Here is a 12,918-nt window from a genome sequence, read left to right as displayed (position 1 = left end):
ACGCTTAAACAAGAGTCTCGGTGTTAAGGTAGACGCTCGTTTCGCTTGGTACATGCCACGTCTACCCAAGAACATCTCCAACTCTGTCGCCTACCCAATATATATTGTTTTCCCGACAACGTCAAAATTTATTTGTGTACAACAAACAATTCATAATTTTTTAGAATTCGTCGAAAAACATCACTCTTTCACCAACATCCAATTAGAACTTCCTTCTTCGCTTTATTTTTTTATTATATATATTTTAGATGATAAAAGATTATGGCCGAGCTAGCACAAATATGTAACTGTCAAAATCATTTTACGTAGTGAGATAAACATGTGTCTCGAACCGGTTTTCCCAATCTAGAACGTGTGTAACTCTTTCCGTCACCCGACCCACGCAACACGACGGCCTTCTAAGTATAACGAATATCAAGCAATAACCACGCCGAGAAAGGAACAAGACGTGTCTGAGACAAGAGTAAGACGTGTCTGAGACAAGAGTAAGACGTGTCTGAGACAAGAGTAAGACGTGTCTGTGACAAGAGTAAGACGTGTCTGAGACAAGTGTAAGACGTGTCTGAGACAAGAGTAAGACGTGTCTGAGACAAGAGTAAGACGTGTCTGAGACAAGAGTAAGACGTGTCTGAGACAAGAGTAAGACGTGTCTGAGACAAGAGTCAGACGTGTCTGAGACAAGAGTAAGACGTGTCTGAGACAAGAGTCAGACGTGTCTGAGACAAGAGTCAGACGTGTCTGAGACAAGAGTAAGACGTGTCTGAGACAAGAGTAAGACGTGTCTGAGACAAGAGTAAGACGTGTCTGAGACAAGAGTAAGCTGTGTCTGAGACAAGAGTAAGACGTGTCTGAGACAAGAGTAAGACGTGTCTGAGACAAGAGTCAGACGTGTCTGAGACAAGAGTAAGACGTGTCTGAGACAAGAGTAAGACGTGTCTGAGACAAGAGTAAGACGTGTCTGAGACAAGAGTAAGACGTGTCTGTGACAAGAATAAGACGTGTCTGTGACAAGAATAAGACGTGTCTGTGACAAGAATAAGACGTGTCTGAGACAAGAGCAAGACGTTTCCGTGACAAGAGTAAGACGTGTCTGAGACACGAGTCAGACGTGTCTGAGACAAGAGTAAGACGTGTCTGAGACAAGAATAAGACGTGTCTGTGACAAGAATAAGACGTGTCTGTGACAAGAGTAAGACGTGTCTGAGACAAGAGTAAGACGTGTCTGAGACAAGAGTAAGACGTGTCTGGGACAAGAGAAAGACGTGTGTGGGACAAGAACAAGACATCGCCGTGACTAGAAAATGACGTTTCCATGACAACATCAAGACGTGTTTGAGACAAGAGTAAGACGTTTCCGTGACAAGAGTAAGACGTTTCCGTGATTAGAACAAGACGTGTCTGAGACAAGAGTAAGACGTGACTGAGACAAAAGTAAGACGTGTCTGTGACAAGTGTAAGACATATCTGTGACAAGAGTAAGACGTTTCCGTGACAAGAGTAAGACATGTCTGAGACAAGAGTAAGACCTGTCCGTGACAAGAACAAGACGTGTCTGTGACAAGTGTAAGACGTGTCTGAGACAAGAGTAAGACTTGTCTGAGACAAGAGTAAGACGTGTCTGTGACAAGAGTAAGACGTGTCTGTGACAAGAATAGGACGTGTCTGAGACAAGAGTAAGACGTGTCTGAGACAAGAGTAAGACGTGTCTGAGACAAGAGTAAGACGTGTCTGAGACAAGAGTAAGACGTGTCTGAGACAAGAGTAAGACGTGTCTGTGACAAGAGTAAGACGTGTCTGTGACAAGAGTAAGACGTGTCTGTGACAAGAGTAAGACGTGTCTGAGACAAGAGTAAGACGTGTCTGTGACAAGAGTAAGACGTGTCTGAGACAAGAACAAGACGTTTCCGTGACAAGAACAAGACGTTTCCGTGACAAGAACAGAACGTGTCTGAGACAGAGCTCGACGACGCCGAAACTGAGTTAAAAAGGGAAAGAAGAAACAGATCAGCCTATCATATATTTAATTCCTAGAATCCAATCATACCTGCTCTACAGACTATTTTACATATCAAGCTCTGGCATTTCGGAACGTTATCTGCCGTCCCGTTTGAACTTTCTATCCGAGATACCGTTAAGGGTCATCTATATTACAGAGTAATGTTGGATTTCAAACACGAATGAATATATATATATATTTGTAAAAAAAAAATTGTCATGTAATATACCAAAATGAATGTTTGGACAGGAAGCTTCTTACGATCACCAATAATTTGCTGTAGATGCTAACAGTTTCTTCTATAGGGTAACTTTGTGGTAAGATGTAGCATGGAAAAATTCTATGTCACGCAAATGACCAAACCTGAAAAATAGCCAGACTGTTATGCCCACAAGTGTCTATAGCACATGGTAGGAGCATTTGTTTGACCGGATTTATACTTTATGTACGTATAAATGCTTATTTTGTTTTGACCTTGAAATGTAAATGGCGGCTGTGAATAATATTACACAAATATGGCTTAAAAGGAGTCATTTCAGTTAATAAAAATGCTCCAATATCATCCTTTAAGACTTCTGATCATAGTAAGAAGGACCTTTTTAAGTCAAATTGATTGCCATATCTGTGCGATATCATTCATGACAGCAATTTGCATTTCAAGATGAAAATAAAAACAGTGTTTATACATATGATAACGTCAAAGCTGGTCAAACCAATGCTCCTATATTGTGCTTAAGACACTCGTGAGCAAAACGACATGGCAAGTTTGTGTAATATCTGCGATACGAATGAGTTAATTATCTCCCCTGAAACATGCATTTTCGTATGTTTTGTTGAAATTTACAAACAGCTTAACAAATAACATGTCAACAGCAAGTCCCATGATTTGTCATGATACATACTAAAAGTTCATCATGTTACTTGTGTTAAATTACACCTCAATAGGGATTTATAGGCTTGTAAAACATCACTGTTTTGACTGGATTTGCTGTTTAGATGCCCCTTAATTTAAATGTTTCAGCTATACTTTGGTCATAATATTATGTATAGAAGTGGTCAAATATGTTGGGTTTGCTATGCTGGTATGGGCATTAACGTTCAGTATTAACAGAGACATTCCATGTCAGGTTGAGCATTGCAGCCCAATTATATTAAAATATTCTTCTATTAATTTTATGAAATTAATTAAATTCTTACGGGCATAGAGTTTGTCACATGGTCTATCTTTGAACTTTTCCCCATTTTCATTAAAATGCAGGAGTTCTGAAGTAAATTGGACCATATATATGTTCAATCCGTCCCTAAAGTCACACTGAAATCAGCGCCTGGACGCCCAATACACCATAATTACCTCCCCTTATAATAAACAATAGCATTACGTCATAAAGAAGGTCGCCATGTAGCGTAACTATGGTACAGACGTAGTCGCCTAAAGATAGAGGAAAGGCATGAAAAAGTTAGCGATCTTAATACGGAATTTCCGTTGTCATGTTGATTATTTCTTTTTTAAGTATATGTAAGTATGAACTGCCTTTGGTAACTGTCCAGAAATCTGAGGTTCATTTAAGCATTGAACGGCTTTCAGTTGTCATTCATAGTCAATATGACAGAGGCAAATTCCATGAAGCGCGCTAGCGCTTCATGTTGAATTTGCCTCTCTCCAGTTGGCATTCATATTGACTATGAATGCCAACTGAAAGCCGTTCAATGCTTATATTTACCATCTACGATTTTTTATTTGTCGTGCGATTTTTTTTTTGAAATGATCAAATTCAAATTTCAGTTGGCAGTTCATAAGCTGGGTGAACTCGCAACTGAATTGGTAGGGTTATATAGTGGCAGTGCCAAACAATGGTAAATATATAAGTATGAACTCTCTTTGCTAGCTGTCCAGAAATCTGTAGATCATGTAAGTATGAACTGTCAAGAGTTGTCGGCAACCATGTGTATCGTTATATCATGACTACAGTGTTAACAGCTCATTTTGATACCTGATTGTCTATGTAACTGTAAATTAATTGTTTGGGCTGTTGACCAGTTAATATTTTACAGTTGTTTGACTGTTTTGACTGTTGACTGATGAGGCATGAGACAACTGTTTTGTTATCTGACCATTGAGGAGAATAAATTACAACAAACAAAAAACAGTCTGAAATTCAAAATTTAATAATTCACAGAACCCTTGATGATATTCCTGGTATAAGCTGAGTCTCTGTTCTCTATGAGATTTAAAAGCTCGTCATCGTTTATGTCTTCAAACCTAAAAGTCATGTTTACAGTCGACCGATGTTTACAAACCTGTCGACGACAAGAAGTGTAGTCACTGTCATCTGTATGCTTGTAATTATTCACGTTCGATTGGGCAGCGCGTGCTCGAGCAACAGTTCATGGTTTAGCATGTTTCAGTATTGGAAAACAGTCAAATTTGGTTAATATTCATTTATATAGTGAGTCAGATAACAATTTTGACTGCTATCTGGCGAGGAACATCCGCAAGTGCCAAACCACATAAATGATTATTCATTATGAAGCGTCTTTCTGATTGTGATTTGCAAACAGTATCTTGAGCAACGCCTAGCGATGACTGCCAATTCAATGTCAGAATGGATCGAATGAATCTCCTATCAAGTTTTTTTTTTGTATCTAAATGAATGCAATAAAATTGTGTGTAAGAATTCATACGGCGTCTGCGAGGCCAAAGGAAAATCAACTCTGGAGTTCGAAAATTCACCAGAGCCGGAATTAACAGATTGTTAACGCGTTCCTCGGTCAAACAAAATAGTATAGTAATGTGAAATCTTGTGGATTATTCAGGTAAGAAAACAGTTGTTTCATGCCTTATCAGTCATGCCTGATCCGATGAAGTGTTTCTCTGGGCCTACAGCTTCTGAAAACATTTCATCGTGTTGGTCCGAACGCCTCGGGGAAAAGTGTTGACTGTTAACTGATAAGGCATCAAACAAATGTTAACTATCATGAATTAGCCTTTTCTTGATAGTAACATCCTTCATTTTGAAATATTTGCTGTAACCTTGCTGAGAGAGGAAGAGACACCTGTCGAACTGTCGACAGAGGCCGCATGTTACCGTCGCTTCTCGTTTGAAAGATAGCGTACTGTTTGTGTGTAGAACATCTTAATCGAGCCCATTAGTATACCCAATATTGTCGTGTCATCACCGATAATATCTCCATGGACTAGAATATAAAATACACACCCATTTAAACCAGAGTACTGTTTATTTGTATCAAAATAAACACTTGTAGGACTGCTTATTCCTCGTTGTCGCTATACTTGCTGAAAACAAAATTAAACAACTTGTTAAGAGTTAGAATCTAAACATTTTAACATCTAGTAAGTATTGATTTTGTTTGTTTTACACAATTTTATATATATATGGAAAAGAACACAGAAAGGTATCGTTACGTTTCACTGTAAGTTGATATAATTTTGTTTTTAATGTAAACGTTTTAATATGTCTATAATAGGTTAAGCACTGGTTAAAATTTTCCGCATACGAGACTTTGTGGAAATTCCAGTTAATATTTCTGTTATTATATTTCTATACCCACACTTACCGACACCATCATAACAAAATCACCGCCCTACCTACATGTATATACATGTCACACATTTTCGCCCTACCTGGCCTCACAAATGAAGCCCTGTTTCATGCTACAGTTCTGGTCGCTCATGCCAAAGTTTCTATTACTTCCTAGCTCTAGACAGCTTGACAGTAAATTGGCGTTGTCCGTCTGTCCGTTCGACGATTTCCTGTCAAACAGAACATATTTGTTTTACAGTAATCCTCATCTAAGTGTGTATATCGTTACAGTAATGCACAACGCTCATAAAAGACGATATGGTTTTTGATGTTATTTTCATCATTGTTTAATCGAGGTCGCTAACATCTTTTGATATATCTCTTTTTTTTTTTAGATGAACATAGCATGTTAAATTGATTATATCCCTTGACTTCTGTTAGATGCGGATTAGTCAGGGATCGAGTATTACGAAACATTTGAGAACGAGGCTGGAGTTAGCTTACAACGTTGCAGATGCTGAAGCTGAGAAGAAAGAGATAAAATATCAGGCGAATTATGATTCTAAAGTGCGACAATCAGCACACGGAGTACAGGACAGAGTTTTAGTGAGAAAAGTGTTGACAAAATGAAAACATAAGAGGATGGAGCAATGGGGAGACTATCCCTACATAGTATTGGAGATTCTGGTGTACGGTGTACAGAAGGAGTATGGGAAAGGGCCCGTGTGAAGTGACCCGTGTCTATGCAAGTGAAGTGTTTGTATCGTGTTTAGTGACCCGTGTCTATGTAAGTGTAGGGTTTTTATCGTGTTTAGTGACCCGTGTCTATGTAAATGTAGGATTTTTATCTGGTGAAGTGACCCCTGTCTATGGAAGTGTAGGGGTTTAACGTGTGAAGTGACCCGTGTCTATGTAAGTGAAGGGTTTTTATCGTGTTTAGTGACCCGTGTCTAGGTACATGTAGGGTTTTTATCGTGTGAAGTGACCCGTGTCTATGTAAGTGTAGGGGTTTAACGTGTGAAGTGACCCGTGTCTATGTAAGTGAAGTGTTTTTATCGTGTTTAGTGACCCGTGTCTATGTAAGTGAAGTGTTTGTATCGTGTTTAGTGACCCATGTCTATGTAGGTGTAGGGTTTTTATCGTGTGTAGTGACCCGTGTCTATGTAAGTGAAGTGTTTGTATCGTGTTTAGTGACCCATGTCTATGTAAGTGTAGGGGTTTTATCGTGTGAAGTGACCCGTGTCTATGTAAGTGTAGGGTGTTTATCGTGTGTAATGACCCGTGTCTATGTAAGTGTAGGGTGTTTATCGTGTGTAATAACCCATGTCTATGTAAGTGTAGGGGTTTTATCGTGTGAAGTGACCCTTGTCTATATTGTATACTGTCGCAGTCTTGTTGCAGTGTCCAGTTCTGGCGTGACTGTTCATTGGTTTGTTTTAGTGTCACATGTGTCTAGGTACAAGTGTTAATTGGCTATTTTTTGTCATTATGTTATTTGTTGGTAATTTGCCCTTCGGATTGTGTCCACTGTTAAATAAATGTCTGTTGAACAAGAGATATTGCTTTGCCTTTTGCGACCCTGAGAGTCACGTGACAAACGAACACTCACTTGTAGTAGGAGACTCGTTCCTGGTTTCCATTTTTTCCCATCCAATAGAATTTCCCCTTCTCTATAATGTCAGTTCCGTCTACCCAAAAGTTCATTTGGAACGAACTCTCTCCCTCTTGAAAAGCAAAGACATTATTTTAACATGTACTTCATTTATGATACACACAGGGAAAATATGTTAATTTTGTGTTAGGTAAGGGAACTGAAAAAAAATTAACGTGGTAACATTATGGTAACCTCATTGTAGACACCCAGCAGGTTACCCCATCCGGTCACATTATAGTGCTACCTCACTGAAGACACCCATCAGGACACCCCACTCGGTCACATAATAGTTTTACCTCACTGAAGACACCCATCAGGACACCCCACTCGGTCACATAATAGATTTACCTTACTGAAGACACCCATCAGGACACCCCACTCGGTCACATAATAGTTTTACCATACTGAAGACATCCAGCAGGACACCCCACTCGGTCACATAATAGTTTTACCATACTGAAGACATCCAGCATGACACCCCACTCGGTCACATAATAGATTTACCTCACTGAAGACACCCAGCATGACACCCCACTCGGTCACATAGTAGTATTACCTCACTGAAGACATCCAGCAGGACACCCCACTCGGTCACATAATAGATTTACCTCACTGAAGACACCCAGCATGACACCCCACTCGGTCACATAATAGTATTACCTCACTGAAGACACCCAGCAGGACACCCCACTCGGTCACATACTAGTATTACCTCACTGAAGACACCCAGTAGGACACCCCACTCGGTCACATAATAGTTTTACCTCACTGAAGACACCCAGCAGGACACCCACCCGGTCACATCATAGCTTTACCTCACTGAAGACACCCATCAGGACACCCCACTCGGTCACATACTTGTTTTACCTCACTGAAGACACCCAGTAGGACATCCCACTCGGTCACATAATAGATTTACCTCACTGAAGACACCCATCAGGACACCCCACTCGGTCACATAATAGTATTACCTCACTGAAGACACCCAGCAGGACACCCCACTCGGTCACATAATAGTTTTACCACACTGAAGACATCCAGCATGACACCCCACTCGGTCACATAATAGTATTACCTCACTGAAGACACCCAGCATGACATCCCGCTCGGTCAAATACTAGCTTTACCTCACTGAAGACACCCATCAGGACACACCACTCGTGATGTATCGTTAACACCTGATACTATCACGTGATGTATCGTTAACACCTGAAACTATCACGTGATGTATTGTTGACCCCTGATACTATCACGTGATTTATCGTTAACATCTGATACTATCACGTGATGTATCGTTAACACCTGAAACTATCACGTGATGTATTGTTGACCCCTGATACTATCACGTGATTTATCGTTAACACCTGATACTATCACGTGATGTATCGTTAACACCTGAAGCTATCACGTGATGTATTGTTGACCCCTGATACTATCACGTGATTTATCGTTAACACCTGATACTATCACGTGATGTATCGTTAACACCTGATACTATCACGTGATGTATCGTTAACACCTGATACTATCACGTGATGTATCGTTTACCCCTGATATGTGTATGCCTCGTAAATATTAGGCTTGTTACCTGGGAGGAACTCCTGCAACATTTTTCTCACGGGCGACATTTCGTCTTCTGTCTCAAATGCAGCCAAGTCGCCTCCCAGCACATCGCAGTATTGCTACGTCAGAAAATAAAAACAGTCAATAACAGTTAATGTGTGTAACAGTGAGATGGAAAATTACAATGACCAGGCAGGTAATCGAACGCAAGACCGGCGAAATCTGACCATTTCAATTACGTTCATAACACCCGTCACCTCTACGTAGAAAAATATACATACAATCAATGGTATTTGATACATAAGAAAGCTACCTGTCACAGCACATTATCTATACGTAGCAAAATATGTATATCAGTGATATTTTTATGTATGGCAGTTTCCATTGCAACACAGTATTTATACTAAAATGTAAACAGTAAATGACATTTGCTTTTTTTTTTTTTTTATTGATAGCAGTTTATATGATATATTATCTTTCGGGAATGGATCAATTTCTCATAAATACCTTAGCTTCTATCCACGTTGAACTCATCTCCACTATTAAGTAGCAAGCATTCGAATTCGAATTCGAATTCTTGATGACATCGAATCCGTACGGGCATTGACAATACGCCCCTGTACCAAATAAACAGCAGACATCAGTCGGTTTCTCAAATCAGTTCAAATTGTATGTTTCATTGAAATGATATTGATATGTTCATTCACACACGACAGTTGTTCGGAAATATTCGGGGCGACAGCAGGGTAAGGGAGGCAATATATTCAAAAATGCTTCGATCACATGCTGTTTTTTGGCCGGAACAAGAAATGTCTAGAACACCAAGATTTGAGTGTAGTTATTGGCCGGAAACAGAGGTGGTTTGAATACCGGGATTCGAGTGTAGTTATTGGCCGAAAACAGAGGTGGTTTGAATACCGGGATTCGAGTGTAGTTTTTGGCCGGGAACAGAGGTGGTTTGAATGCTGGGACTGGACTGTAGTTTTTGGCCGGGAACAGAGGTGGTTTGAATACTGGGACTGGAGTGTAGTTTTTGGCCGGGAACAGAGGTGGCTTGAATGCTGGGACTGGAGTGTAGTTTTTGGCCGGGAACAGAGGTGGCTTGAATACTGGGACTGGAGTGTAGGTTTTGGCCGGGAACAGAGTAGGCTTGAATACTGGGACTGGACTGTAGGTTTTGGCCGGGAACAGAGGTGGCTTGAATGCTGGGACTGGACTGTAGGTTTTGGCCGGGAACAGAGGTGGTTTGAATGCTGGGACTGGAGTGTAGTTTTTGGCCGGGAACAGAGGTGGTTTGAATGCTGGGACTGGAGTGTAGTTTTTGGCCGGGAACAGAGGTGGCTTGAATACTGGGACTGGAGTGTAGGTTTTGGCCGGGAACAGAGGTGGCTTGAATACTGGGACTGGAGTGTAGGTTTTGGCCGGGAACAGAGGTGGTTTGAATACTGGGACTGGACTGTAGGTTTTGGCCGGGAACAGAGGCGGATTGAATACCGAGATTCGAATATGACAGCAGCGAAGCAGTAAAGTGATCTTGACAGGAAGAAATAGAAGACGTTTGATAAAGACGTAGAAGATCCTGGAAACATCATTAAGTGGCAGTGTGGAAAAGAAGATAGAGTTAATGACGAGACTGGCGTATACCGTCGGGAAAGAACGTTTTGGTGAATACGAAGTTAAAGGTTTGCCCGCAGACGGTCCAGTTGAAACACCCAATAGAGAGCAACGAAAACTTGTCAAACAGTACAGACGGTCAGCAGATGAAGAGCAAGCAATACTAAGTCAGCTGAGAGGTCACGTGACGAAGGGTCTGAACGAGCTGAGAAAAGCCGAGTCATACATAAGAGAGATGGGATCAAGAAAATGGCAGTGTTTATAGCAATACAAGTTTACGGTAGACGTGGAGACAACACTGCGACCAGAAGGAGAACAGAAGTGGACATGGTGAAACTGACTGTGCCATTGGAGACGAAGACACGGCACATGAAAGGAAGAAGTGCAAGTATGAAGTTTTGTTTGTTTTTGTTTAACGTCCTATTAACAGCCATGGCCATTTAAGGACGTGCCAGGTTTTGGAGGTGGAGGAAAGCCGGAGTACCCGGAGAAAAACCACTGTCCTACGGTCAGTACCTGGCAACTGCCCCACGTAGGTTTCGAACTCGCAACCCAGAGGTGGAGGGTTAGTGTCAAAGTGTCGGGACACCCTAACCATTCGGCCACCGCGGCCCCTTGCAAGTATGAAGAGCTGACAGAGGAGTGTGGCAGGAAAGGCTGGCAGGCATGGAACTTTCCAGTGGAAGAAGGCTGTTGAGGATTTCCGGCTAAATCATGCTGGAGGATGTTCGGAGCCCTCGGCATTGCAGGAGGGGTACGGAACACTGTAGTCTGAAAGTAAGGGCAAGAAGCGGAGCGAGCATCACGATATGGTGTTGGCTGCGGCGTGGAGAAAGTAGGTGGAAGCCAACCGTCGGAGAGTAGGGACTGATCACCTATGCTAATCCACCATGCGCAGAGAGTTCAATGACAGGGGTTTAAACCCTCGACGATAGATGGACCTGGCTGATGACGACGACGGTTGAGCAGCGATAGCAACAGCTGTATTAATGTATATATTGTACTAGTCAAATAGAAGCACCCAAACAACAGGGCGTTTTAAGTGAAGTCTATCTTTCATAGGAACAGTGAACCCTTTTAAAGTTGCATTTGTTTTAAAATATATGTATAAAACACATACTTAAACTCATTAATTACATCCCTGCAAAATGAGTTTAACCAGTAACTTCAGTTTAACATTATGTCAATACTGCCATTGAGCGATATATTCACCAGGAGAATTTTGGGTATCAATCCCTCTCATCTTTAGCTCATAATTCACAACATAAAGGATAAATGTTTTAAATACATGGTACGATCCACAAACAAAATTATCTAAACAAATGTTAGAGTCAGATTCACATGATAACGACGAAACTGATAATGACATGATATCCATAACCAGTCTACCATGAAAATCTCAAAATTGATATTTCTTCAACGGCAGACAAATCACACTCCCACAGAACATGAATTTCATTTCGTGCTAGGAATTTAGGGAAAGATTATTTCCCTTACTGTTAAATCAGCACAATGCACGTGTTTATGGGGAGGATTTCATGAATATTGATAGTTATATATAGCTTAACCGTGAAAAAAAAATCGTTATCGTATATATTGTACATTTTCAGTATATGTTATTTTGTAGTTCATGCCAAACATCTAACATGCCATAAGAATGAAGTTTTCTTGAAACTAAATATAACACAAAAAGAATAAAGTTTTTTTTTATTTACATACTGACCAACACAACAAATATATATTATATATATATAATACCTAATTATATATTATTTTAATACCTACACAAATAGATATTTATTTTATACCTAATTATAAAATACTTTAAAAACTTACTTATACAACATTATATATTATACATCATATACCTAATTATCTATTGTTTTAATACTTACCTACACAACAATTATACATTATATACCGTAATATACATTGATATTAAAATAAAAAGCGTGTGGAAAATATATATTACAAATTTAGTGTCTAATGTATGTAATACTTTAATACTTACATACAAAACAAATAAAATATGTATATATAATATCCATGAAAGTATCGTATTTTTTCATACTCACCCACAAGACATGTTGATAATAGATAAATCAGGACAAGCATGATGTAGGTGGGTTATGTCCGACAAATCTAGTCAGATCAAGGATCAGGCAATGTGTGACAGATCCAGTCAGCTCGACGATCAGGCTATGAATGTCATTCATTATGGCGGCTAAGAGATTATATACAACCACAGAGGTATTGTGGGTAAAAAGTGACATCACAGTGAATATTTTACATCATAATTATAGCCATTCGATTTTGATTCGTCCATTACTGTCACCTGATATATGGGGTTTAATTGCCCAGATGTTTCTGTTGTACCAAAACAAGACCTTTAGCTATTTTAAATGCTTCCCATTAGATGAGCAGCTTATTACAAAGATGAATTATGGGGTGATTCTCATCAAAGTGGAACCATTGTTTAAATCTGAACACAAATAGCATTTAAGTCTGAAAAAATAACTTCTCGAGTATTTAAATCTGATTGACGGAAT

The 12,918-nt window shown here is 40.0% G+C and overlaps 1 protein-coding gene across 1 annotated transcript; it reads right to left on the bottom strand.

The window, feature by feature from the left end:
* Nucleotides 1–5,214: 5,214 nt before the first annotated feature.
* Nucleotides 5,215–12,578, bottom strand: LOC117316705 (perlucin-like). The gene is made up of 6 exons (XM_033871457.1): nucleotides 12,445–12,578; nucleotides 9,263–9,372; nucleotides 8,781–8,874; nucleotides 7,148–7,262; nucleotides 5,640–5,768; nucleotides 5,215–5,291 (listed from the first exon to the last, which is right to left on the bottom strand). Exons 1-6 carry the CDS (start codon nucleotides 12,482–12,484, stop codon nucleotides 5,267–5,269), a joined length of 513 nt encoding a protein of 170 aa, XP_033727348.1. The 5' UTR covers nucleotides 12,485–12,578; the 3' UTR covers nucleotides 5,215–5,266.
* Between the last annotated feature and the right edge of the window lie 340 nt (nucleotides 12,579–12,918).

This window comes from Pecten maximus, chromosome 18, assembly GCF_902652985.1.
Source record: "Pecten maximus chromosome 18, xPecMax1.1, whole genome shotgun sequence".
Classification (NCBI taxonomy): domain Eukaryota; kingdom Metazoa; phylum Mollusca; class Bivalvia; order Pectinida; family Pectinidae; genus Pecten; species Pecten maximus.
This window is presented reverse-complemented; position numbering and strand designations above follow the sequence as displayed.